This window comes from Amphibalanus amphitrite, unplaced genomic scaffold (assembly GCF_019059575.1).
Source record: "Amphibalanus amphitrite isolate SeventyFive unplaced genomic scaffold, NRLGWU_Aamphi_draft 000063F_arrow, whole genome shotgun sequence".
Classification (NCBI taxonomy): domain Eukaryota; kingdom Metazoa; phylum Arthropoda; class Thecostraca; order Balanomorpha; family Balanidae; genus Amphibalanus; species Amphibalanus amphitrite.
Window position 1 is genome coordinate 338,539 of NW_024881559.1, and position 26,857 is coordinate 365,395.

The window sequence follows — 26,857 nt, forward strand, 5'->3', positions numbered from 1 at the left end:
TGTCAAAACTAATGACGTAGGATAGCTGGCAAATTGAGTTGAAATGCAGGCTACTTAGCTTTCGTAATTCAGCGAAATAAGAAATAAAAATTTCCACAGGAGTGTGGGGAGCGTCGTTTGTTGGGCGTATAGATTTGTAGGGTGAGAAATAAGAATCGAGAAATATGTATCGATGGTTGCTGAGATCAGGGTATATTGAGTGAAGCTGAGATAGCAAGGCGGTGTATATTTATGTACCATATAGCATTTAGCAGTAGCACAGTGTATATAAATAATTTAGATTAGGTAGGATACCTCAACCTTATATAGCCTTGCCTCAACCTATGCCGATGAATGGAAATTTCAATGCCCCTAAAACAGGAAATTTGAAGTTCAAATAGTTTCCCCCACAACTCACAAGTTGAAGTGAATCGTGAATTCGTAAATCGTCTGTGCAGACCCAAGACCAATCTTCGGATGAAATTTGTATTTTGCATTCTCAAATTGAATGGAAATCATGCAACTTTCACACAATTTGAATGTTTTGCGTAAGAAGTTTGAGTTGTAAGCATTGTCCATTGCTGCGTAGTGTCACTTTTAAGCTCAGAAGTCAGAAGGATGCATTCTTTCCTTTCTGTTTCATGTTTACATTTTGTGAATTCCTGCATTTCTTAGAGGGTGCTTAAAGGCTTGTGTAGCTAATCTTCATATTGATTTGGACAAATCTTTGTATGGCTGTTCTTAACCAGGAAAAACTAAATAAAGATAATATAACCTAACCTGACAGCTGACCTACCTTAGCATAAGGATAAGGATAGGTTAATGAGCTTGACCAGGGGTCTATTTGGTGCCCACATTATCCCCGCGTTCGATGTCTCTCGGACGACGAAGATTCTACGCCGTCCGGCCAATCACGTTCCATAACCGCAGCCGAGCCCCCGCTGACCTTGGACGGGATTGGCCGGACGACGTAGAATCTTCGTCGTCCGAGAGACATCGAACGCGGGGTATGAATTTGGGACAGGTAGGTGACCTGACAGGCAGGGCTGCGGAGTCGATGGATTTACGGCGACTCCGACTCCGACTCCGACTCCGGCTTTCAAAAACCAACTCCGACTCCGACTTCGACTCCGGGCAAAAATGTCGACTCCGATCGACTCCAACTCCCGACTCCGCACACCTGGCAGGGCCGTGGAGTCGACAGATTTTCGGTGACTCCGACTCCGACTCCGGCTGGGGTTTCCAATATCGACTCCGACTCCGACTCCGGTCACAACTGTCGACTCCGACCGACTCCGACTCCGACTCCGCAGCCCTGCTGACAGGATTATTATACATGTATGGATGGGTCAGCAATGGCCAATGGGAACATCAATCTATTCTCTGAATTCCAGACTGGTCTTCTGTCTTAAACTTGCATTTCAAATTTGATTTCTTCCAACAGATTATTGGCCTTCTAATCTGTTATCTGAACTGAACCCTCTAGATCTTGTTTCTGACAAATCTCACTTAGCAGTTGGCACTTAGCAATGATGTGGCATATTGGCTGCAGTGCCCCCCTAGGGTAACTGGGATCCTAATGAGGGGTAACAGCTATTTGTGGACAAAGATTTGCACAGGTGTAGATTAGATGCTAAAGGTATAGGGGCATATCTGATTCTTTCACCCGACTTCTTTAGCCTAGGCCCTAGAGCGCAAGAAAAACATGGATTTTGAATTGAACATGGGTGAATTATTACCAATATTCCTCTGTGATGTGTTAAGTTTCTTTAAACATCTCCCTCAAAATAGCTGAACCAGGTGGAGACTGACAGATGCTGGGCACGAAACAAGCATTGCTTCAACAGTACTCGTCTTTATAGTTATTTTTATGTTAGTCTCTTTTAACCCTCGCCCGCACATGCCATTTTGCCATCCTAGAACGCACATGGGTGGTTGCCACCCCCCCCCCCCGCGCCATTTCGTTCCTGTTGGAGATAGAGCTTAGAGGTAAAGACCAAAAAGATTCTTTGGGAAGAGAGGAATCCAATGATACCCAGTTTTACCTTCTCAGGTCAGTCATTGACCTTCCAGGTCAGGTCAAACTAAAAAATGTTGCTGTTTTGGGTCACCGTTGGATATCAAGTGCGCTGCTTATCATATACCGATGATGATGCCGTTTTCTGGTGCCAAGCCAGCTAGAACCTCTTTTTCACACTACCCGACCAGATTTTTGCTGCTGAGGTCATTTCAGGTCAAGCTAGGTCAAGATCAATTATATGTGTTTGTATGTCTGTGTGTGTCTGTGTGTATACTGATGTGTGCACCGACTGTTTATGTGTCCATATTACATGAAATCATGATCTGAGAAGCTTTTACCAAAAATGCAGTCAAAAAACTTCACAAAAAGTAAATTCAGCTTGCCTAAAACGCAATTATCTTAGATGACCTAGGTTGACCTTGACCCTGACCTTGACACCTGTACATCGTCGAACAACATGCTCCATGATAGGTTGGAGGTAAGACTGGCAAAAAAGGCCGAAATCAAGGTGTCAAAAGCTCACAAGGCCCATAGCAAACGCAAGATGTTGAGAATTGGCCATTTGGGTCATGACATGACCTGAAAAACAAGGTCATATCTCCGAAACCAAAAATCACAGAAACTTGAAATTTTTAGTGGACATCAAGAAAGGATAGAGGAGCAGCTATACGAAAAATCAGCCTTCTAGCTTTAAAAATGTCGAGTGCAGAGCAGAAAGACTACCTGGGGGGGGCAACCCCCCCCCCCATGTGCGGGCGAGGGTTAATTACTATTACGAAGATTACGTCCCTCTCAACTGCATTTCTGAGAACATCTAAGTACTACCTATAACTCTGCTGCCCTTGGCGCTGCTATTACAGGCTGATGCTCCTCAGTACACGGCCCATCCGGTGGCCAGTGGGCGCTGCACAGTGTGCCGGTCGGCTGTGGCGCGGCGCTCACCTCACCCTCTGCTCGCAGCCGCCGCCGACGGACGCCGCCCGCCGCCGCCGGCAGCTGAGGGAGGCGTTCGCCGAGCAGGAGCGGCTGCTGCTGACTCAGCTTCGCATCGAGGAGCTCTCGGAAGCCGAGCGGACCGCGCACGAGGCCCACCAGCGCGCCGTCGAGGCCGGACATTTCACCTACGACGACCCGGAGACGGGCCTGCGCGTGCTGACGCGGCTGCGGCACTTTCTGCGTGGCCAGTGCTGCGGCAACGCGTGTCGCCACTGCGTGTACGGCCACGAGGCTGTGCCGGAGTCGGTGCGAGCCCGGCGCCGCTTCAACTCTGCCTTCTGGGTGGACGCCCCGCCGCCGTCGGACGAACGCGATCGGGCACTGCCCTCGGACGATCCAGAGGACGTGGACTTCGTGTAGTGAATTCAGTGGCACCCTCAGGGGCTCAGGGTAGTGTGAGGTGACTGATAGTGTAGTGTACATTGGAGGATTATCTTATGTAGAGTCGGAAATGGTGTGAATGCTTAGAGTGCACAGTAATGTGCATGAGTTGAAGTGAGAATATATAGTTTCTACAAAACAACAAAACAACTGGTGAGTGATTTTAAACTTGCATTCATATCAATTGAGCTGTGACCTGTATGTATCTAACGCACTTTCGCTTAGGATTTCAAATTGATTTAACTTGCTAAGTAACCATTCCTCGAGCAGATACCTGTGTACTGGAGCATTGGCAGACAGTTTGGGCACGCCCGTGTGTATATTTTTTATTCACTTTCGTTCTGACTCTTCTTTGGCTCCTCTACCCGGACAATTTTTATATAGGTTTTCAAGACTAGTAACGATGCTGGTACTTGGTAGTGTGTTGTGCAAACCTTATGCTCAGAAACGTTGTGTGTGTGTGTGTGTGTTTTTTTTTATTGTTGTAACGACAACATGCCTGCGGTACTGCCGGCCAGCAACCCAGCAGGCTCGTCATGCCTTTCAGCCAGTTTATGCCGGCGATGTCCAGATTCTCCTGGCTGCTCCTGTGACCACTGCCTCTGCCGCCTTTCAGCCACTATGTCGACGCTTAACCCACTGTTGCGACTGTTGCTCTGACTGCCTCCCGTCTGTGCCGCCTTTCAGGCGCCAGTATGCCGTCGCTGTCGACCTCTGAGCAGTACCACAGGGCGGCAGTGCGCGTGGCCGTGGCGCAGCTTTGTCAGTCGCTCGGCTGGCAGAGCGCCTCCGGCACGGCGCTCGACGTGCTCGTGGACGTGATGAAGAACTACATCAGCGAGATGGCCAAGCTGACTGGCAGATACGCCAACCAGTGTGAGTACTGCACGCTCAGCGGGAATCAGGTGGGCGGTGGTAGCTTAGAGTGCCCGATGTCTTGATGAAACTCCAACACTTCTATTGCACTGCTGACAGCTGTGTGCACTCAGCTTCCGTGTTTTTTGTAGGTAGGTACTGTTTGAAATGGTACTGAATCATATCCAATTGCTGTATCTCCATTCTGCTTTATATTATCGGTATTTTATAAAGAGTGCATTATTTACATGTTGCCAAGATCTTTTTATTAAGTCAGGCACGTGGTGTAACTATGTCATTTTTTCGCCTGCACGTGCTGACGTCGCCACCTGCGCGCCTTTGCCGTCAGTTGACCGCACGCTGGCCAATCTGGACGACCTGGGCCTGGCGCTGCGCGACTTTGGCGTGCCCGTCGCGGAGCTGGAGGACTACCTGTCGTCGGTGGAGCCACTGCCGTTTCCGCACCCGGTGCCGCAGCTGCCCGTGCCGCGCGCCACCAACCTCAGCTTCCTGAAGCCGGGCAGTCAGGAGATCGTGACGCGGCCCATTCACGTGTACGAGCACCTGCCGCCCATGCACCCGGACACAGCAGGTACGTGCGGCGCCGGGGTCGTGCGCTGTTTGGTTGACGTGGTGTGGATGGACTCATTGTGTCTCTGGAAGGGTACCTATCATGTGTGTCTTGCGAGCTACAGTAGACTGATAGGAAGGCAGATAAGTATCGGTGACGGAGGCCGAGACATTACGGTAGGCTCTGCTACTGGTTATGTCATAAGTTATTTTCATTGCTAGTGGCAATTTGCCAAGTACGGTCCATATTTCATGTTGTGTACACCATGAGTTGTTTTTTCTAAACGTAATTTATGACCGCCTTGTATACTAGTGTGGCTTTGTAATGTAACCACGAAACCACATGGCAAATATACTAGGCATACTTTTCCTGTACTCGCCAGATGACGAGACCACCGACTCTCCGTCGGCGGACCCGGCGACGTCCCGCGGCGCGGCCACCACCTCCAGTCCCGGTCTGAAGCGGCCCGGGGACTCGTTCGGCGCCGACGCCAAACGGGGACGGTGAGCAGCGAGCGATGTTAGAGGTTTGACATAGATAACCCTCCGCCGGGCGGGTGGGTTTAATTGGTCATCATATTGGTCATCGTAGTAGAGTTGGGAATAGATTCGCGTTATGATGGCGTTGATCTGTGCTTAAACCATCAGGATACCATATCCTGGAGTGTGAAGTATTTGTACCTCTTTCTGCGGTGACGGGAGGGTTGTGTCTGTTGCGTCTTTCTGTCCCGGTGGCAGACCTGTGACCCGTGCGCCCGTTCTGCGCCCTCAGCTACCTGCCTGAGGAGGAGGGCCGGCCGATGCGCGAGATCAGCAGCGTCATGATGACCACCTCCGGCTTCATCTCGCCGGCGCGCGAGGGAAAGCTGCCCGAGGCGCGGCTGCCCGACCCGCTGGACGACTGCGGCGACGACTACCGGCACATCAAGACGCGCCGTCAGCGCGCCGACACCTACCGCCGGCTCTCCGAGCGGGAGAACGAGCGCCGCAACCGCGACCGCTGGCTGCGCGACGACGACCTCTTCGACATCATCGACGTCAAGGTGGAGGAGGAGGAGGGCAGCGCCGGCAGCAGCCCCGAGAAGCTGCCCACCGCCACACAGGCAGCCAAGCTGAAGCCATTCAAGAAGCCCAAGACTGAGCCGGGTACCAGCCGGTCGGCTATCGAGCCGCCGCCGACCGCGCTGCCGCCCCCGGCCGCGGTCGCCACCTCACCCAGGGTCAGACCCGACGCTGAAAAGGCAAAGCTGAAAAAGAAAAAGCCGAAGCCTGTCGATGTCAAGAGCAGTAAGCTGTCGATATTCAAGAAGAAGCTAGCGAAGAAGAAGCAGCAGGGACATCCATCAGAGAAGTCTCTGTCGACGACAGCTGGGTTGGCGCCGACGCCACCGCCCGCAGAGCCGTCTCCAGCGCCGGCTCCGGCGCCGGCCGCCGCTCCGCCGGCCAAGAAAAAGGTCAAGAAGAAGCTGCCGCCCATGCTGCCGGACGAGCCGCAGCTGTTCAGCTCGCCGTCCAAACCGGTGGGCGTGCCGGCCAAATCGACTGCCAAGGCCGACCGTCCCGCGGTCAAAGCGGCCGACAAGGCGGCGGCGAAGGGCGCAGAGCGCGCCCCGCCGCCCAAGTCTACCGAGCGGCCGTCAGCGAAGGCGGCTGCTAAGGCGGAGCGGCCAGCGGCGCGGCCCCGCTCGCCGTCGCCGCCGCTGGCCAGCACCAGCAGCCTGACGCCGCCGGGCACGCCGGGCACACCGCGCGCGCCCGAGCCGCGCCGCAAGCCGTCCGTGCTGAGCGCTAGTGACCAGTCGCCGCGCTCGGACGACTCGGGCACGCCGGACCGCCCGCGCACGCCCGAACTGCCCGGCCGGCGCGGCGAGTCGCCGCCGCCGCCGGACCCGGCCGCGCTGCTCAACAACCCGCTGATCCCGCGCTTCCCGTTCCCGTTCAGCGGCGGCGCCGGGCCCGAGGGCGTGCCGCCGCCGCCGTTCCCGGGCATGCCGGGCCTGCGGCCGCCGGCGCTGTTCCGCGGCGCCGAGACTGCCGGCGCCGGGGCGGGTAAGGCGCGCGCCAAGTCGCCTGACGAGTGGCGCGACAAGCCGCGGCCGCTGGCGGCGCGTGCGCTGGACCCGCGCCGCTCGCCCTCCGATACCAGCGATATGACCCGCTCGCCGACACCCGACATCAGCGCCATGACGCCACTCAAGAGACTGGAACTAGCCGAGCGCGCTGAGAAGGTACGCCGTAAACGCATGATGCTCAAGTGGTCTTAGTATCAGCTTCAAGGAATGTTGCGTCAACTAATGAACTGTTCTGCAAAACAGTTTAAAATATGCATAAATCCTCAAATATCGTTTTGCTTAGTAGGCGTTATGCTCGCGATGTAGCCGAATGACTTGCTTAGTTCTTAGATGAGATTTGAAAGCATCTTTTTCTGTGTGAGAAAATTGCTCACTTATGGCTATTCCCATGCTTGGCTTATACATTCAGTTCTAATATTGTAACTTGATGCCATTTTCCAATGCTAATCTGCCACTTGAACCTTTCAGAAAAAGGAGAAGGAGCACAAGAAAAACAAAAAGGACAAAAAAGATAAGAAGAAGAAAGACAAGAAGGATCGTGATAAAAAGGAGTTGAAGAGTGAAAAGAAGGAGAAGAAGAGAAAAGAGGAGAGAGAAAAGGCATTTGGGAAAGCACATGAGGTAAATGGTGTGCCTTTTTATGAATTTAGCTCGAATGTTTGAATGGACGGATTGACAGAGCCGGAGCCCACGCGAGCTTGTTGCGTGGATCCCGACCCCTACCGCCCAATCGCGCAATTCCGGGCAACGGGAGAATTTAGATGCCAAAGTTTAACGTGTCCTTCAAAGCCGGACACGGCCTGTCCCACTCAACCGACTTCAACTGGCTGCGGCTGCTCCCACCAACCGCAGACCATCCCCGTCAGGAGTCTCAAATATCGAGCGCCGTAGCGTCTCGAACCCGGGCTCTCACTACCGGGAGTCCGGTGCCCTACCGACTGAGCTACGGGACAGGCTTTTTATCGCGGTGACTGAATATTTAGGTTCTGTAAACGTTAATGTGCAGATGCTGAATTGTATATTCATGTTCCCGTTCTTATTTCTGGAGCGCATAATGTGTTTTTACAGGGATGTATTTTGAACTGAACTTGCGTTTCGGTGAGCGTATGGACCATCGTGACCGGACCGTGCGCCGTTTTCCAGGGTGGCAGGGACGAGTCGGGCCCGAAGCTGACCCTGCGCCTCAATAGTCCGGACTCGACCGAGAGTCGCTCGCCGTCTCCGGAGCCGGCGCCGCCGCCCAAACTGTGAGTTAACCGGACACCACCTCAGGCGGGCAGTGGTCACGGGGTGTCGGGCCCCGTACTGCCTAGTGGTCCCGCGTTCCAGCGCCGGTAGATTTGATGTACGCTTTACTGTCTTGTGGGTAGCTCGGTCTCGGATTGCCTGACAGAACGGCGAGATATGCGATCGGATGTTGGCAGAGAAAGGGATTTCTTATCCAGACTTGAATATATTTCTATCATGCTTTCAAATAACCATTTTCAAGTATAACGACTGTCCAATGCCGGCCGCACCCCGGGCAGCTCCATATTTGGTTGCCCTCGCTGTCCGGTAGTGACTGAGAGACACAGGCTACGCCATATTGTGTGGATCGCTCATGATCGTAAATGCATACATACATAACTATAATCTATGGTACCATACATGCATAGAAATGCGTACGCAGCTCCATCTATCATTTTTTATGCTATCTCATCTTTTTGTCATATCGTTCTTACTTCTGATCATTGTCTTTGCACGTCTGCGCCCCACAGGACGATCAAGCCGGTGCGAGAAACGCCTGAGCCGTCCACATCCAACGTCGGACGGCCCAAGAAGAAGATCGACAAAAAGAAGTCCGAGGAGCCGGCGCTGCTCAAACCGCCGAAGAAGGAGAAGGAGAAGAAGAAGTCGCCGATGGGCAAAGCGAAGAAGGCGTTGGCGTCGCCCAAGGCGCCGCCGGCGGCCGTCATAGCCGAGACGGTCGGCTCGTTCCTGGTGAGTGGGAGTGGGACAGAGCACGGATGGGGACGGGGCGGTACTGTACACTGAACACTACGCAATGACAGCTGACTGTCGGCGGTTCGCCGTTCATTGCAGTACGGACTGTTTTAATTGAACTTTGAACGGATAGGCCAGCTGACACCAGGTTACCATTTACCAAGACGTTCACTAATTGCCCACTCATGTGGAATGTTGAGCGCGAATGTTTTATTTTATTCATAATTGCTCGTTTACAGCAAATTCGAAAAAAACTAGCCACGTATATTCCCCATGTAACAAATTCTGCATTTGCCCAATGACGCTTTCCGCGACCCGTGTGCACTGTGCAGTGTGAAATATTTGGCTGTAATCCCTTGTCTCTCGGCAACTGCAGGACAGCGAAGGCAACCGGATCTGGATCTGCCCCGAGTGCGGCCGGCAGGACGACGGGTCGCCTATGATCGGTTGCGACGGCTGCGACGACTGGTATCACTGGTGAGTACTGTTGGTGCCGCAACGTCTCGTCATGGGTCGACAAAAATGGCTAACGATTTAACCCTATTCCTGGCGGGGGGGCCTCAGGAGCCCCCCCCCCTGAGGTTTTTTGGTTATTTCTCCCAAACGCGTTGAGCTAGGAAGCTCAAATTTTCTGACTTTTCCTAAAAGGCTTCTACGCAACATGTCTGAAAATTTTGAGTTGATCTGACCTCAGGTCAGGTCACCAGAGGCGGTTTGGTGACCCTACCTCAGAAAAGTTTGCAATCACGCCAGAGCTAGAGTTTTTGACCGATCAATTTCTTCTCTTCAGGGTTTAGTTAGGGTACCAGTATGTGCAATTTGTATATCTCGGAATTTTGATATCGGTGACCTAAGGTCAGGTCAATTTCGCGACCTCCCCATTATAAGTCAATGGGGGGAAAATCAACTCCCTGTTTTTACCACTAAAACGGGTCGGAATGGCCCCATATACCATACATGACTTCATATACGATCAACCTTCACTACCTTGAGGTCTGTTTTGCTGTTGGGCAGCTGTGAGGTCATGTGACGTCATCAAAGGTCACCAAAGGTTTTTGGCCAATAACTCCGTACAGGAACAAGATACAGACGCGTGGATGGTCTCATTGTGTTCAGCTCGTCAAGACGCATCGAATGATATACATGATGACCTCGAGGTCACGTGACCTGAGGTCAACCTTTGACCTTGACCTTTCGAGGTCAACATATATCATTCGATGCGGATTGACGAGAGGATCACGGTGATGCCCTTAGTTTGTTCCTATCTTGACTAATTCGAAAGTTATTCGAGAAAAACTCTCCATATCTAGCGCCGCCATTTTGACTTTTTCGACCCCTGTGACGTCATCTTTGACCTGACCTGAAAATGACCTTTGTAAAAATTGTAGATCTTGGCCGTGCGTATCCGATGCCGTTTACCGCTTGTCGCTATCTTGCTTCGTTCTCGAGATCTCAGGGGGGGGGGGCCGAATCGGCCCCCCCCCCCGCCAGTTTCTTGTCCCGGCGGAGCCCGCCAGGAATAGGGTTAACGAACTGTTTTCGAAGGCTAGCGATTTATGGAACTGTTTTTGCTTCTTTTTTTTTGCTTTTTTACAGTGGGCCTGAGTCCCTGTTGGAACACATCTTCCCATGTTTTGTTTCTTGTCCGTTACATATAGAATGTTGCTTCGAAAGGTGGTTCAAATGTCGATGCTCAGTCTAACCCCTGCAGAGAGCACCGATGGTTCATTTTTGACGGCACGTCCTGTTTGGACATCTCATTTGTGCTGTTTCCGTTCTAACATGACATATGGACAACATCTAGTGTGTGTACTGTGTACCTCAATTACCGTGACATCCCTTCCCACATGAGAGTCAGCCGGCATTTGACGTGTGTCGTCTCCTTTCGCACAGGGTATGTGTCGGTATCCAAGTGCCACCCGGCGACGAAGACTGGTTTTGCCCACGGTGTATCACCAAGATGCAGAGCACCGTCAAACAAAAGGGCAAGGGCAGAGGAAAGAAGAAGTGAGAGCACCTATCCCGTCACTGTACACATCAATTATATGCACCGCGATCTGCCGCGCTACTGCCCCGTACCCCCCGGCCGCGGCGGAGAGGTAGACACGTCTGCGGTGTCCCTGCTGCGCCGGCAGTGAGACAACTGACGGCAAACGGAAGCCCCTTCAGCCTGCGGTGTGTGTACGTTATACGTGCAAATATCACCTACGAGAGGATTATGCGGAAGAGGTCCCCAACATTGTCGATTGTATGTTTGTTAAATACAGGTTAGTAGTCAGAGATTTGGTGTATTTTATTCTCGCCACGATAACTAGATTTACGCGCTGATGGGCAATACCGTAAGCTGACATGCTCAAAATAAAATGAGCTTGGTACGATTAGGAAGCGACGAACCGTGTAAGCGCAGCTCTCGTAGAACTACCCTACATAAGTACATATGGTGGATGTCACAGCATTCATTACACTATTCGCGAATCGCGAACCATTCATCTCGCACACAGGGGCGCACGATGTGGGAAGCCGACAATTCGACTGCAACACGTGACAATGAATGGTAGAAACACAAAGTGAAGTTTTCCAGTACCCATGAGACATCTTATTTGGTCCAGCTGACTTTGGGGATATCAAAGTGTTCTGTGAGGCTGTCCAGGTGCCTGTTGAAATCTTCCACTCTCTGCTTGTGTGTCTTTGATGCCTTCTCCATGATCCTCTTCAATTCCTAAAAATGCAGAATGGTGGTCAAAACAAGTCACCGAAAGTGTGTTTACTGGTGGACATTCTTTGTTTTCAACAACTGTGCAAAAAAATCAATGTAAGAGAGAAGTGACTCCTAATCTTTATCTCACCCCCCCAAATGCTCACAAGTTGTCAAATTCATTTTAAAATGAAGTGGTAACATAGATTTTAGACACTCGCTTTGCTGGAAGTTTAACTCACATTTTTCTCCCTCTGTTTCTCAAAAGCTAGTTCTGCCTTTGTTTTGGTTTTCTGTTGTTTCTTTGACACCTCAGTACTGGCATCAACAGGGGCCTTGACCACTGTCTCTAGAATCTTGGTCTTGTCCTTCTTCTTCTTCTTTCTGAAAAAATATAACTTTTAGCAAGAACTTCCATTGATGTAAGGCATTTGCTCACCAACACACTGGAAAACAGTCAACTTTATAAGAAGGTGTTTATATGGGACAGGCAGCAGGAACATCATTGAGAGACAGACACAGAATGACAACTTAAGTAGGTGTGTAGCTACTAGCTTCCTCCCAGGGGCTGCATCAATTTCAATAGGTCACTAAGCTGTACTTACTTTTTCAAAGACACGTCGGCAACACCTTTTAGTTTCAACCCACTCTTTCCCAGCATCTGGTATTCAGACATGACCTTGTTGTTCTCAGTTGACCTGTAGGTACTCTGCAGTCACCAGAATTCCAATGATTGGGCAAACTGGAGCAACCTAGAAATAAGAAAAAATCAACAAATTGAAATAATTAAATGGTAACACACAATAAATCAAACAATGAACATACATGTCAAATCTGATGCATGTCATTCCTTTTACGAGATCCCAGTTCAACTCAATTGCAAAAGTCCAGCACCAAAAACATTTTGTTTTTTTTTCAGTTCCTTTTAAATACAAGCAAATGGTAACTACTCATTCCTGTTCCCATCAAAATAAAAAGGCTATACAATGCTTCAAACTATGAAGCTCAAAGCCCAAAATTGAAACGATACAAACCGCTACCTCAACCTATGTGAATAAGGAATGGATACGAACATAATACGAACAAAGAGATTCTGATCCCTATCTCCGGTGAATACTTCTGAATCCTATAATATTAATTCAAGGTACTGAACCACTGTAATATTACTTGGATGTTGGATGTATAATACTTGGACGCTTCAGTGCCTTACCAAAGTGACAAATGATACAAATGATTGTGTAATAATATTGCGTCTTATTTACGGACACAATCCACTACCCAACTCGGACCTACTAAAATGTTCTATAAGGCACCGTGAACATGCTGTTAGCAAAAACACACAAATCAAAGACCTATGGTCTCGAGTATGAACTGAAAAACTATTTATTGAACAGCATTGGTTAATCAATTTTGTTAAAAATATTGCGTTTATATAAAAATACTTAAATATTTTGCTGTATCAAAAGTGATAATTTCATTTAAAATATGTTCGTATCTAGCATGTTTAATTTTTATTGTTATTAGTACGGAAATTTAATATTAAATAACGAATATTCTATATGTTCTTGCCAAAAAAGCTTTGTGACGTCATGAAACCTAACAAATTTTATTGAATGCCTCAACTGCGCATTTTATGCATTTAAGTTGCGACCTTCATTTTTGACAACATTTCATTTTCAATTGCTGCAGTGCGGAGACTGGGCGAATGTCGTATTCGTGATTATTCGCGTATTGAAATAAATAAATGATATCTTAGTCATGGATCTCATATATTCAGTTGGAACTACTCCAATTAGTTCTCGCAAGAGCAAGAATGCAGCAAATGTTGAAAGGTAACTATCAATAAAGCAGCTCCTGTTGTTGTTGAGTGTTGCATATTTTTTATTGCTATGACTTGTTGTGAGTTTGACACTTGATCCGAGGGCTGTTCACGGGCCCTGTGTGCGGTCGGACCGCACACAGCCTCCAAGCTCCGCCCACTGCGTCCCTACCTACCCTACGTCAGCCTTCCGTCACCGCACACAGCGATCGTTGTGGCCGGTCGGGACTGGCCACAGCGGACCGTCCACCGCACGCAGCCGTGACGTCAGAATCGCCTACCCATCCCCTACCCCCACGCCTGCTGCACACACCGCACACACCGCACGCAGCAGTGTGCGGTGCCCGTGAACACCCCTCTGGATCACCATCACCATAAGCCTGCTCCACACTCGGCAGGGTATTCTGCTGGTTGTGATATCACACCTCTGGCCAGACAGGAAAAAAAATACATGCTATGCTGAATATGTCTGGTGTAGTGGCGGGATTGCGCCAAAAATGTTGGAGCCTGTCTGGTATTACTTCACTTATGCCAAATTCAGCACATAGGGGCTGCAGAATTATTCGGGGAGTGGCGGACGCCAAATTTTTCAGCAAATGGTGATCACCAATTTTTAGGCACTATGGCCAATCTAGCAGCAGATTCGCCCTGAGGCCCCTGGGACATAGGTACTCTGCAGAGGCTAGTCTGCAAAGTATGGCAATAATGATGAGAACTTGTCGGTGCGAGCTTCTTTGGCTGGTGCTGAGTTGGTGTGGTGCAGTGTGGATTTAGTGTGGCACTGTGCAGATTTGGACTTGTTGTTGTGTAGTGTGGATTTAGTGGAGTGCTGTGTAGAATTAGCTTAGTGACAGGCCTGATAGACACGACAAGATGGATTAGGAAAATTGAAAAAAAAACATTGTTGGAAGCTGGAGCCTTGACATGTAATTCAGTGCACTCTCGAGTCTAAATGAAACATGAGTGTGTGGTGATTGGAATGGACTATGCCAGCGGCAAGCGCTGATGGTCATATCAATCATGCGGGTTGGCTGCAAGTTCGCACTGTTGCAAACTTGGGCCTTGGGTATATAGGGCCTTAGTTACAACACAAAACGCACCAGAGCCGGCTCTGCGAGGCGCCGGCAGTGCGATGAGCACGGCCGATGCAGAGATTCGGATGCAGAGATTCGAGATGTGCACGGCCGATTGGAGGGCCAGAAGATCGCCGCTCCGCCGCTTCAAGCAGTCAAATGTGAACGATTTATCGAGTATGTTCGTATCGGGTATGTAATATCATATCACATGTTTCAACGCTTGAAACTAGGAAAAGACTGCAAACGCGCGGCTAATGCGAGCCGACGTACGCCGGATCGCGATTTCGGTCAAACATGATCTCGAAAAGTAGGTCACAGGTCAAAGGTCCTTCGGGTCAGGGTCATGAAATTTTCAGAGTAGGTGTAAAATTGACTAACGCAAGGGTACTGAAATGTTCGTCGCGATCGACCGCTTGTTACGCGAGTTATTCGCGAAAAACCGAGTGGGTAGGGCGTTTGACTCCTCCCCCTACACGGGCGAGGGTTAACAACAGCTTATGTACGCTTCTGCCTGTTTCAGAGCACTGGGTGCAGAGAACCTGTGTCAGATTTCGTCTGGCAATGTGATAGCGTTCAGCGCCAGCGGCGGCCCGGAGGAGGGCCTGAACGTGGCGGCCCGTGGCTACCACGTGTTCGTGGCCGACCTCAACACCCCGTGGGATATACACTTGTGAGTGTTAACCGCACCGCACCTTTGCAGGTGTATGTCAGTGTTGAGAATAAACTCGGACCTTTTCCTTGTGTCTCTTGTTATGTTTTTTTTTATTCTATGCTATATTTTTATTCTATATTTATATTTGCTGCGATGTTGCTATTAATTGCAACGTACATACATTATGATGGAATATTGTCCTTTTGTCCCCTATCTCATTGTCGTATAACTATGTGTTAAGGCCTGGCTACACTATGCGTTTTCTTCTTGCGTTTTTTTGCGTGTTATCGTTCAAGAAAAAAGTTATAAATACTTTTACATTAGTTAAATACAAAAGGTAATATAACTCTTATATTAGGTAACTAAAATTTAACATGAAAAACATCGCAAAAACGTAATATCTTTTTTTCTAGAACGATGTTACGTAAAACCCGCAAACCCGCAAATACCGCACGCAGAAAATGCTTAGTGTAGCCAGGCCTTCATGCTTTGCATAACTACTCAGACATGATTGAACCCAAATGTTAAGCATACCTGCCTGGCCTATTCCCACTCGCCGCCCCCGTCTGACCCGTCCCGTCTCGGCTGCCCGCTCTGTCAGAGTGTGGAGCGGCAGCTCGCCGGTCACCTGTCTGGAGTGGGACGCGGCCGGCACGCGGCTCCTGCTCGGACACGCCGACGGCCTGCTGCAGCTGCTCCAGAGTCCGGCTCACGTCATCAACAGCTGGCACTGCCTGCACTCGGTCCGCGCCGACAACGAGCACATCGTACAGGCCATCTTCTTCCACAACGGCAAAAAGGTAGTGTCTGAGCCAGCTACTGCAACAAAGACCTCAGTTGACAGTCATTTATCAGATCAGATGCTGTTTAAGTCGTTTGCAGAATTTACCACATCTATGACAGGTTAATCGCACTGTCACTTGTAATTACATTTTGTTAATCCAGTTTGAAAACTTCTGAGAATGGATTTGATGTCTCGGTATGTCCTTTCCAGATCTCAATAGCCTCGGAGAAGAAGGACAGTTTTCTGTACAATGATAAGTTCCAGAACACCTTGTTTTGCCCGACCCTGCGCCATTTCGGCGGCCGCCCGACGGATGGGTTCATCGGACTGACGTCATCAGGTGCGTATGATTTGACAACATGGCACCGTGCTGCGAGCACACACCTCTTAGGTACGTCTACCAGGTGGTACATGGGGCACATCGCTGTGACTCTCTGTAACCTTTGGTTGATGCTGCTCAGTGTTTGTGCTGAGATGAGATTTGGAGGGATTTGATCGTCATTGAACGTTCAAATGCTCCGTGTATAAGTGATTTCTTGTGGGTAAATTATCAATATATGCCTGACATACGAGCACTGCTTCGAAGTTCAAAGGTACAATTATTGTGTTTGATTGCATTTCAAAGCCAATCGCTGATTCTTTTATCATATATTTTCTGCAGGTCTTTTGGCTGTGTGCGCGCTCAACGGTAATGGGTCGGAAGCAACCTTCAAGAAGTTCGAACTGTCGAAGCGCCGCAGCTTTGTGAAGTTTGCCAGCATGGCGTATTCCAAAAGTAAGTGGCTCCTTTCCTTGCTACACGGTTTTGAAGGGGCTGACTGCGTGTGACCCTTTTTCTTTTATTATTGTACGACGCGCTGTAACATAAGCGTTACCTTCTTTGTACTGATAAAATCAACACTGACATAGACCTCTGTACACCGAGGTATACCGTGGCCTATGCTGTTGGCTATGTAATTGTATGCTGTGTAAAATGATGACTGATTCTGACCTGTACAGATGAATGGTCTCTTACCGTAGTGCCGGCTTGTGTGACTGTCTCTGACCTCGCCGGTGGCCGGTCTGTTGTTCTGGCCCGTCGCGTCTGACCCTTGGCGGTCGTGTTTAGACGGCGACGTGCTGGTGGCGTGCTCGGCCGGCCTGCCGGACGCGCCCGTCACCTGCCACCAGGTGTCGCTGCGCCAGACGCTCTCGGAACTGTGTGCCGACGTGCAGCAGCTGCCCAGCGTGTACCTGGACTGCGGCGCCCAGGCCGACTCGGGCATGCAGGCGGTGGCCTGTGTGCGCCACCTGCACAAGGAGGACGCCAGCCAGCTGCTGGTGGCCGCAGCCGGAGACGGCGGCGGCGTGCTGGAGCTCTGGCAGCTCGGCGAGGTGCCCGTCAGCTTCGGACAGATCTTCAAACACTTCTCCGGCTCAGAGCCGCGCGTGCAGGTGGGAGCGCCGGCCGACGGACGGATGTGGTGCAGGCAGGGGTCGGCGGGGATGCGTCTGTAGGCAGCAGCCGTTTGTCAACTGTAGGGAGTCAGTGTGCATTGGGGAGTAGGCAGCTGACAGGTACTGGGAGCGGTGACAGCTGACTGTCCGGCCGATGTGTTGACTGTCCGGCCGGCGGTGGCTGGCTGTCCGGCCGGTGTGTTGACTCTCCGGCCGGTGTGTTGACTCTCCGGCTGGTGTGCTGTCTGTCGCGGCGGTGCTGGCTGTCCGGCCGGTGTGTTGACTGTCGCGGCCGGTGCGCTGTCTCCCGGTGGATGTGTGACCGCCGTCTCGGCTCTCCCTGCCTCAGACGTGGCTCAAGTCGGCCTCCTACCAGTCGCAGCGGCCGCTCTCCTCTGTGGACACGGCGCGGGTGTGTCTGCAGGATGGCGGTCTGCCGGCGCCGCCCATCGTGGCCACGACGGCCGACGGCGGCATCGTCAGCCTGCACCGCGACACCATGGCGCAGGTCAGTGACAATGTGACACGGGTCAGTGGTACTGTGAAACAATATCTCAGGTCAGCGACAATAGCATAGTTCAGTGACATCACGACACACTGTTCAAGCCCACTGTATTCACGCGACATACCACGCGACACCCGTCAGAGATACATAACAATAAAGGCATCACGATACTGAGTTTCGACATCATCGTCATTCTTCGCTTGAATTAGAAACACAATGCTTAACAGTTATCGCAATAGCAAACTTTGGCATGATAGAAATATCTTTAAAATGTCTTTAGGGTGTCGCCTCATTTACGTTTTCGTGTCGTGCTAGGTGTTGCCGTTGTTACGGACGCTGACGCGGTCCCCTGCCCCAGCTGTGACGCCTGCTGACCCTCGGTCCTTCCCTCGGTCAGATGGCGATGGGGTGCGCGGAGCCGGCGCCGCGGCCGGCCGGCGAGCCGCCGCTGAAGCTGGCCCGCTCGGCGGCGGCGGCGGCGGCGGCGGCCGACGCCGGGGTGCGTCTGACGGACGTGGCGCTCACCTCTGCTGGGCACCTGGCGGCGGCCGTGGACGACCGCGGACAGCTCTACCTGTACAGGGTGGGCGCCGCCGCCGACCCAGGTCAGTCGCCCCGAGAGCGAGCGTAGGCTGAGAGCCGCCAGTCGGGGCACAGGAATGTCGGAGAGGCGCTTTTGTTTTGATTTGCGTGTTACGGTCGCCGGTTTTTGCACTAGTTTCTGTAAGTGTATATCATTTTATGAGCACAGTACCGTTTTAAATGCAGAAAATATGCTACACTTACCGACACGGCTCGTTTCTGCCACACATGTGTGATCCCGTGTCCAGGTCACCCGGTCGGTTGTCTCATTAGTCCTGGTCCTCCGGACGTTCCCAGGCGGTAGTCCGTTTGATCTGGTCCTCTCCGGCCCCCAGACGGCCTGTCGGTGATCTCGTTTGATCTGGTCCTTTCCGGTCCCCAGTCGGTCTGTCGGTGGCCCGTTTGACCCTTGTCCTCTGACTGATTCTCAGGCGGCCTGTCGGTGGTCCCTCATGCGTTGTGTCGGTGGTCCCTCAGGCGGGTGTGTCGGTGGTCCCTCAGGCAGCCTGTCGGTGGCCCCTCGGGCGGTGTGCCGGTGGCCCCTCAGGCGGTGTGTCAGTGGTCCCTCAGGCGGTGTGTCGGTCGGTGGTCCCTCAGGCGGGTGTGTCGGTGGTGCCGCAGGCGGTGTGTCGGTGGTGCCTCAGGCTATGTGTCGGTGGCCCGTTTGACCGTTATCCTCCGCTCCTCAGGCGGCCTGTCGGTGGTCTCGTCGCTGGTCCTGCAGCTGGAGTACTACATGGTGACCGGCCTGGACGTGTGGGACCTGCTAGTCGGACTGCGCTTCCACCTGTCCGGCGGCCTGGAGTCGGTCTGCGAGACTCTGGCCGACACGTTTCACCGACAGCCGGGGCCCGTGCAGCAGTACTACTACGTCCGACACATGGCCATCAAAACGTCACTCTACAGGTACGGTACCTGCAGAGGCCGAGAGCACCAGCGGCTCGGAAAATTGAAGGGCTTGCGAGATTTCAGCGGCAGTGCAATCTGAGTTGTTTTGTCATGATGGGTGTTCTAGTACTCATTACTGGTAGTGCTGTGGAACTGATGCCATCGGAACGTCCAATCCCTCCTGCCTCTGAATTACCGTCTGCTAATCTCCTGGGCCGGCTGCCGCCCTCTGTAACATTGACCCCGCCCCACTGACCTCTGACCTGTGCGCGAGCTGGCCTTTAACCCCGCCCGTCGACCCGTCAGGCTGCTGCCGTCGGGTAGTCGGCGCGTCACCGACAACAACGCGCTGCTGATGCTGCGCTGTGTGGCCTCGGCATTCCGCGCGCTGCTGCGGCCCACCGAGTCGTCCCTGTCCACCTCGGGCGGCGACGGCGAGCCCAGCGAGTCGCTGACGGCCTTCATGGCCAGCAACTTGGCCACCGAGATCGACAAGGTGCTGCTGGCGCACCCCAAGGAGGGCGACCCGGGCTCGGCGGACGCGGCCTCGCTGGCGCAGCTGCAGCACCTGGCCCAGTGGGTGGCCGACCTCTGTCTGCAGAGCATCGCCGCGCTCACCGACGGTCGGCACAAACAGGTGAGACGGCCGTCCGCGTGTCGAGGTGCTAGGCTGCTTCAGTGAACGGTGACAGGATGTCAGCTGGGCTGGCCGTCCAAGGAGTTGGGTGCCTTAGTGAGCAGTACCAGGTCAACTGTTTATCTAACGTCACTCGACGCTACAGTCTGCTGACCTGACCTGACCTGGCCTGATCTGACGTGACCTGACCTGACCGCCGCAGGTGGCGGTGCTGCGGGAGCGCCAGAGCCTGCTGCTGCTGCGCGAGCTGCTGGTGATGATCCGGCGGTGGGGCGCCGTGCGGCCCGCCTGTCTGCCCGTGTTCCACCGCGGCGGCGAGCACACGGATGTGATCGCGCTCCTCTTCAAACTGCTCACCAAACTGCTGGGCATGCACTCGGCCGAGCCGGACGAGGCGCTTATCAGTGAGTACTCTAACTGCCGGGGGCTCGGCTAGGGGGAACGGTTGAGCTTAACGTTGCATGCTTGAATGGTGACGGGTTGTGGTTGAATGCATGGGAAGTGTTATTTAGATAGAAACGTCCCTGTCCTGTTCGCCTATTTTGGTATCAATTCCTGAGATTAGATTAACGGTGATTGACTGACGGATTTTAACAGATATGCATATGCATATTAATTAACTTTATCGCACACACTGAATAGTCGACACATAGTCATAGAGACACATAAGTGGTACTCTTTCGATTCGGTATGGAACAAAACATTCCATCAATTATATCTGCTACACATCCTGATCCATATACTGTATGCTGGTGTTGGCTGTTGAAAACCGGCAAGGGTTACGTTTTCCCGAAGGAAGTCTTAAGGAAAATATTGCAAAAAGGTTGATTATTACCATACATCGCTTTGGAAGCTAGAGTAATGCGAACCGGGCTGATATTGTTCGCAAATCGCATAGGTACCTGCTTTTTCTTTTTTTGCGAAATGAGATGACACGTCAATGACTCAATACTATGGGCTGCGATCGGGCGCCGATGTCCCTTGATTTGATGGACATTTCGCGTGGCTTTACCGATGGACAACTTGCTAATGGGCGCACTCCTCCGATATTGGTGGCATGTCCAGCACGTAAATTGTATGTACTGAAGCCCACTCGCTGGTTTGATCAACGAAATGGCGCAGACGAGCGACGACAATCAGGTACGAATTGTTTATGCTTCGCACCCTACCGCTGCACACATTTCGCTGCGGCGCATTTCTTTTTCCTGGAAAACACGGTTCAGTCACGTCATCAGTGTTGTTTTTCGTTGCCGATTGCCGTCGTCTTACTACCCACACGTGCCAGATACCGACTGACCGTAGTCGAAATTAGATTACTATCCATCTCATCGCCATTAGCGGCAATGAAAACACGGTCCGTGCCGGTGGTTATCGAACTGAAATCGGCTGGTCGGCGCGGCGGCGGCGTGTCTTGTACCGGGCAGTGATTAATGTGTTCGTATCTGTCAATCCGGCGATGTGTTGGTCGGTGTGTGCCGTGTGGGCGGGCGGGCCCGTCGTCGGCTGGGTATCGGTGGAGTGGACAGGCGGCGTCGGCTGCTGACGGGCCGGGCCCGCTGTGGAGTGGTCGCCACAGACTGGCGACTGCCGCCGCGCCGTCCGCACCGAGCACCGCTGACGGGCAGTGCGCGCGGTCTGGTCCTGCTCCGTTCCGTCACAGCCTGGTCCGGTGACCGTTGCCCAGCCATGGCCTCCCTGTCGCTGCTGTCCCCGCCGCTGCTCCTGCTGCTGCTGCTGTGGGCAGCCGGCGGCCGGGCGGAGATCACCTCCGCTCGTCTGCTGCCGCGCGAGCTGACCCGGCAGCGCCCGGTGGGCGGCCCGCTGAGAGGGCTCAGCCTCGTCCAGTGCGCGGCCGCCTGTCTGCGCAGTCCCAACTGCACGGCCGTGCTGCCCACGGGCGGCGGCGGCTGCAGCCTGCTGGAGGCGGCGCTGGACCAGCCGGGCGGCGTCACCGGCCTGCAGCTGCGCCGGCCCGTGGTCTGCCCGGCCGGCTGGGCCGAGGGCCAGCGCGGCTGCTACGTCCGCTCAGAGTCCAGCGCGCGCGCCGACCTGGCCGACCTGGAGTGTCTGCTGCTGGACGCCCGCTCGCGGATCGTCTCGATCGGCGGCGCTGCCGAGCAGGACTTCATCATCGCGGCGCTGCCGGTGGACGCCGACATGGTGATCGGCCTGCAGCGGAGCTCCGTGGAGCTGCCCTGGGTTTGGGCCGGCGGCGAGCCCGTCACCTTTCTGCCGTTCAAGAGCGACGAGCCCAAGGACGACGACGACCGACTGTACGTCTTCATGGAGAAGACCGGCGGCTGGAAGACCAAGAAGCCCAGCGACAAGGCCCGCTTCATCTGTCAGATCCCGTTCTGAGCGACTAGTGGCGGGATCAGCCGTTCGAATGGTTGACGAGCTGCGCAGGAAATGGCAGTTCTTTCTCTGACGGTTAATGCTTAGTAGTGCGTGTTTAGAAGGATTTGCTGAAATATCTGTACTGATCTTGAATACATGAACAAAAGTTTGCCGATGATACGCACCTTTTTGTAGAGGAGCTTGAAAGCATATGGTTGTATGTACGAATCGACAATACAAATCGGCAAATGCGCATCTATCTATGTACGATGAATTGTTTCACCCGCCCCTTCCTTCCGATTTCAGCTGGCTAATGCTACTTACCACGCATATCACCATATGCGTGCTTACAAGCACACTGTCATCAATTTTCAGCACTGGTAATTCACAGTGGCCGATGGTCAGTGTCACCTTCACGGCCAAATCGTTAGTGATTTATCCAACTCCGCCCGTGTACGCATTGTTTGGCATTGTGTCGTATTGCTTAGTTCTGTCCACCAAAATAAATCATGGCTTTCAGAGCATTGGTTCAAAGAGAACAGCCTTGAATCCACAGGTCAATGGTTCAAAGTTGAAAGCCTCACACCGGCCACACCAGGCGCCAACACAGATTTTGCGGACGCGGTGATGCGCACGTCCTCCTAAAGACCGTCTTGCCGGCTGGGTATGGGTCTGGCAAGGGTTTTACAGCAGGGGAAGGGCCGCTTGGTGTCTCACTTGTTCTGTTCTTGTTCTCTAGAACAGCAGTCGCTGAATTCCAGTCTTCATTGAGCATTTCAACCGACGGTGTTTTGATGTTGCCTGTAATTGTTTGTTCAAGAGTTTGGAGCCCCACAATTTCATTGTTGAATTTAATTTCTTCGGCGGGCCGTTGACCCTCAGCGACCGGCACTGCACTATTAATAGTTTGCACGGCGACTTTGATATAATTAGGCAACATTATGCCCAAGGCTACCCAGCTGACAACCACTCATTTGGAGATGATTGAACTTTGTCATCCTATCATCTGCTAGCACCAATACCGTTTCCAACAACTAATTAAGTAGAGAAAGAATATATTATGTCCCAACGAATAACCATAATAAATCAAATGTTTATGAATACAATCACAAATAACCATGAAGCTTTCGTTATGAAAATACCTTGGGTCGCCTTAACCCTCGCCCATGTAGGGGGGGGTTGGTGCAACCCCCCCCCCTGAGGTTTTTCGGAAATAGTGCAAAAACGGCGGCGCGCAGCGCCGCCAAATTTTGGGTACCTTATGGGGCAAACCTTGCGCATCTTTTGATAAAAAAAATTTGACCGGGTCATGTCAGGTCACGGAGTTATGACGTCACAAAGGGAACAGCCTCCGGCCGGATTTTCACAAACTGAGTGCCAACGCCCGAGGTTTCCTGCCGGTGGTACGGAGATCGGTTGATGGATCGTGATGAAACTTCCCATGCATATTGGGGCAAGTATTGGCTATCATATGGTATAAGAAACTTGACCGGGTCAGGTCAGGTCACGGAGCTATGACGTCACAAGAGGAACAGCGTCCGGTACTATTTTTGAAAAGCGCCCGAACCACTATTTTGCTAATTCTTGTCACCTCAATGGGAATATGCAGCAATATTAGCTTCTATAGGGAGCAAATGGACCTCCCAAATCCAAAAATGTAATCAGATTTCAAAAATTTAAATTTTGACTTTTCGAATTTCTGCCGCCGACTGTGACCTTGCCGACTTCCGGCGCTCCCAACGCGCCATTTTTAGAGCTAGGGAAACGAAATACATACCAAACGATAGAGAATTGATCAAGGAACACGATAGTGAAGGTTTCAAGTCGATATCTCCCACCGTTTTGCCGCAATCGCCGCCGAAAGTTGAAAAAAGTCTATTTTTCCGAAAATTTGACCTTTGACCGGTCAAAAGTAGGTCAAATGTTGACCTAGGACCAAAAAATATACCACCAATCGCGAGATCTTGGCGAGAGCAATCCGTTGGTCTTTTCCGCTAAGCTCTACGACGCTCCGTTTTCAAACGCCAAGGGGGGGTCGCACCAACCCCCCCCCCCTGCATGGGCGAAGGTGGCAGATCGCCGTTTACGGGCGAGGGTTAAACAGAAGGAAAGTCAGAAATCTCAGAAATAGATGTCTCCGAATTCCGACCTCCTTTTCGTGTATACAGTGACCAAGGTATTTTCACGCCGAAAATGTTGTGTGCGATTTGTTATAATATGCTTTAGGGATTTGATCTATTATTGTTACCTATCATCTCATAGTTGCACTACATATGTACACTCGGGGGCAGATAGATGTTCCACCACTCCCTACCCATCGGGCTCCCATGGCTCAGCACTGGCTGCTGCCAGTATTGCCTGTCCTCAGCACTGCTCAGCACTGCCTGCCGGTGCCAGTGCTGCCAGTGCTGCCACTGGCAGCAGCCAGTGCTGAGCCACAGGAGCCCAATGGGTAGGGAGTGGTGGAACATCAATCTGCCCCCGAGTGTACATATATTATGTCATGCAGTGTACACGCACCTGTTGAGCATTGAAAAGATGATACGACCCGTTATACCCCGCGAATTTTGATATTTACTTGCGATGAGGGATCGATAATAGAACATCAGAACATAATACAACATTAGGAAATGTGCAAACTTCGAACCGCTATGGAATCACAATCAGACCCTTCTGAACTAAGCGCTTACGCTACCTCTCCTCGCGCACCCGACTTTGAAAGGGATTATGTAGGAAAGCTCATCCATGATCTATCATCTAGGTCAGCCGTTCCGTCGTTTCCATCCTGAGGATAGTCGAATTACTCTCCTCCACGCCTCCACCCCCTGTTCCGGGTGTGACGAACAAATTTATTCCATGCAGAAAGCCCACGCAGAAAGCTCCCCTAGGAGCACTCCCGTAGCCGGGTGCGGTGACCGTGCGGTGACCGTTGGGTGGCCCGTCCCTTTAGACAGGCTCAGCCCCGACGGCTCACTAGGGTGCCCGCCCAAACCAATGTCTACCCCTAATTCTTATCATGCTTCCGGCTCTGGAATGATATTGTTAGAGCAAAAGGGCCTAACCAGTCCAAAAAAGGAAATCATCTGGGTACTGTAAAAGCTTGTAGCGATCATTTTCCTGAATTGTTGACGGGAAACGATGTTTTCTCGTCTGCCGTGTCGATGAAAAGTACCTACCTGGTGGACTGATGCGCACACCGCCACTGGTTTTAACTGCTGTCGTCTGTACTGCACTTCTGTGACTCTGACTGTCACCGCGTGCTGTGCACACAGACGAGTTCTCGCTGCTGCCGTCTCCGGGCCTGGCCGAGCACTGGTCTCTAGACCTGCCGGCGCGTGGCGTACTGGCCGTCAGCGCCACCGGTGCCAGCACCGCCGTCAGACACGTGAGTGGGCGACTGGGCCGGGCGGAGATGCGTGGGGTCGGCGCTGGACCGGGCGGAGATGCGTGGGTCGGCGCTGGGATACGAGTCGGGGTTTGGGAGACATAGTATGAGTTGATCCGCGCTGAACCGGCGCGAGAGGTGACACCCCGCCGCGGGACCGATGTTACACGGTCCATTTAGCTGGAATCAATAAGCGGCCTGGTTCCGGATCGTGGACATAGTTATCACGTAATTGCCCTCCACTGTTACATTCGGTTACCCAGACATCCGGAGTCGCTCGTTCGACTTTGCTTTCAGCGTAATCGGTCTGTATCTGTCCACAGTACTGTTTTTACGACTCTGAGGGCGCCGAGAGTCCCACCAGCCACCGGCGACACCAGGATAATTACACGGTGGACGCTCTGCGCTACCTGCGCCTGGGCGCGCGGCCCAGCAGTCTCAAACAGTGCACCAGGTCAGCCATTGGCTCGCGGATGTCTTCTGTGCTGAGTTATTGTCCGAGACAGATGTCTTTTGTGCTGGCAGCGGTCTGTAATGTGTCTGTGTTACTGGTCTGTCGTAGACAGGTGTGCATTTGTTGATTACCACGCATTGTGTCGACAGCCGTGTATCCATCCGTGTCGACTTGGGTGCGTGCCGCTGACAGTAACTTGTCTGTGCCCGCCGCTGACAGGTGTCTGTGCCCGCCCCTGACGGTTGTCTGAGCCCACCATTGACAGGTGTCTGTGCCCGCCCCTGACAGTTGACTGTGCCCGCCGCCTGCAGTGTCTGTGCCCGCCCCCGACAGTTGTCTGTGCCCGCCACTGACAGTTCTGTGGCCGCCCCTGACAGTTGTCTGTGGCCGCCCCTGACAATTCTGTGCCCGCCGCTGACGGTTGTCTGTGCCCGCCCCTGACGGTTGTCTCTGCCCGCCGCCGACAGGTGTCTGGCCGTCACGTCGGCTCGCTCGTCGGAGCAGCTCTCGCAGGTGAAGAGCACACCAGTGACGCGCGCCTGGGACCAGCGCTGGACGCGCGCCTGCCTCTGCGGCGGCCATTGGGCGCTGCAGGGACCCCGGCTCACGGGCCGCGCCCGAGCCGCCTGAAACTGCATCCCCACCCCAATACAGACAAAACCGAGGCACATCAGCATGGCAAAGGTGAAGTGTTGCGATGTAGCCGCCACCGTGTATGTAAAGCAGTCCTGCGGACTTGCTGTTTATTTG

At 52.6% G+C, this 26,857-nt stretch overlaps 3 protein-coding genes and 1 long non-coding RNA gene across 14 annotated transcripts in view; 2 read left to right on the forward strand and 2 right to left on the reverse strand.

Moving 5' to 3' along the window:
• LOC122378664 (receptor-type tyrosine-protein phosphatase S-like) overlaps positions 1-113 on the reverse strand; it is an 89,436-nt gene extending 89,323 nt beyond the window's left edge. Inside the window, exon 1 of the mRNA XM_043359974.1 lies at positions 61-113. The gene's annotated coding sequence lies outside the window, so the exon portion shown is untranslated. The remainder of the gene's footprint in view (positions 1-60) is intronic.
• Positions 74-11,138, forward strand: LOC122378662 (transcription initiation factor TFIID subunit 3-like). 2 transcript variants are annotated; one of them, XM_043359962.1, is made up of 11 exons: positions 74-141; positions 2,960-3,529; positions 4,064-4,252; positions 4,581-4,823; positions 5,185-5,305; positions 5,574-7,029; positions 7,342-7,494; positions 8,017-8,120; positions 8,631-8,853; positions 9,233-9,333; positions 10,750-11,138. In XM_043359962.1, exons 3-11 carry the CDS (start codon positions 4,072-4,074, stop codon positions 10,865-10,867), a joined length of 2,700 nt encoding a protein of 899 aa, XP_043215897.1. In that variant the 5' UTR covers positions 74-141; positions 2,960-3,529; positions 4,064-4,071; the 3' UTR covers positions 10,868-11,138. The 2 variants fall into 2 exon arrangements, with proteins under 2 accessions (XP_043215897.1, XP_043215896.1); XM_043359961.1 differs by having other exon boundaries at positions 95-141; positions 2,860-3,529.
• LOC122378670 lies at positions 11,125-15,745 on the reverse strand. 10 transcript variants are annotated; one of them, XR_006256061.1, is made up of 4 exons: positions 15,727-15,745; positions 12,157-12,303; positions 11,794-11,935; positions 11,125-11,575 (listed from the first exon to the last, which is right to left on the reverse strand). It is a non-coding gene; the product is annotated as an uncharacterized LOC122378670 (long non-coding RNA). The 10 variants fall into 10 exon arrangements; XR_006256056.1 differs by lacking the exon at positions 15,727-15,745 and adding an exon at positions 12,762-12,901; XR_006256052.1 differs by lacking the exon at positions 15,727-15,745 and adding an exon at positions 12,719-12,840.
• Positions 13,224-26,830, forward strand: LOC122378663 (mediator of RNA polymerase II transcription subunit 16-like). The gene is made up of 14 exons (XM_043359963.1): positions 13,224-13,383; positions 14,967-15,116; positions 15,700-15,898; positions 16,093-16,222; positions 16,544-16,657; positions 16,991-17,316; positions 17,669-17,827; positions 18,222-18,429; positions 19,096-19,312; positions 19,601-19,931; positions 20,134-20,335; positions 25,541-25,653; positions 25,977-26,107; positions 26,575-26,830. Exons 1-14 carry the CDS (start codon positions 13,310-13,312, stop codon positions 26,735-26,737), a joined length of 2,517 nt encoding a protein of 838 aa, XP_043215898.1. The 5' UTR covers positions 13,224-13,309; the 3' UTR covers positions 26,738-26,830.
• Positions 26,831-26,857: the final 27 nt, after the last annotated feature.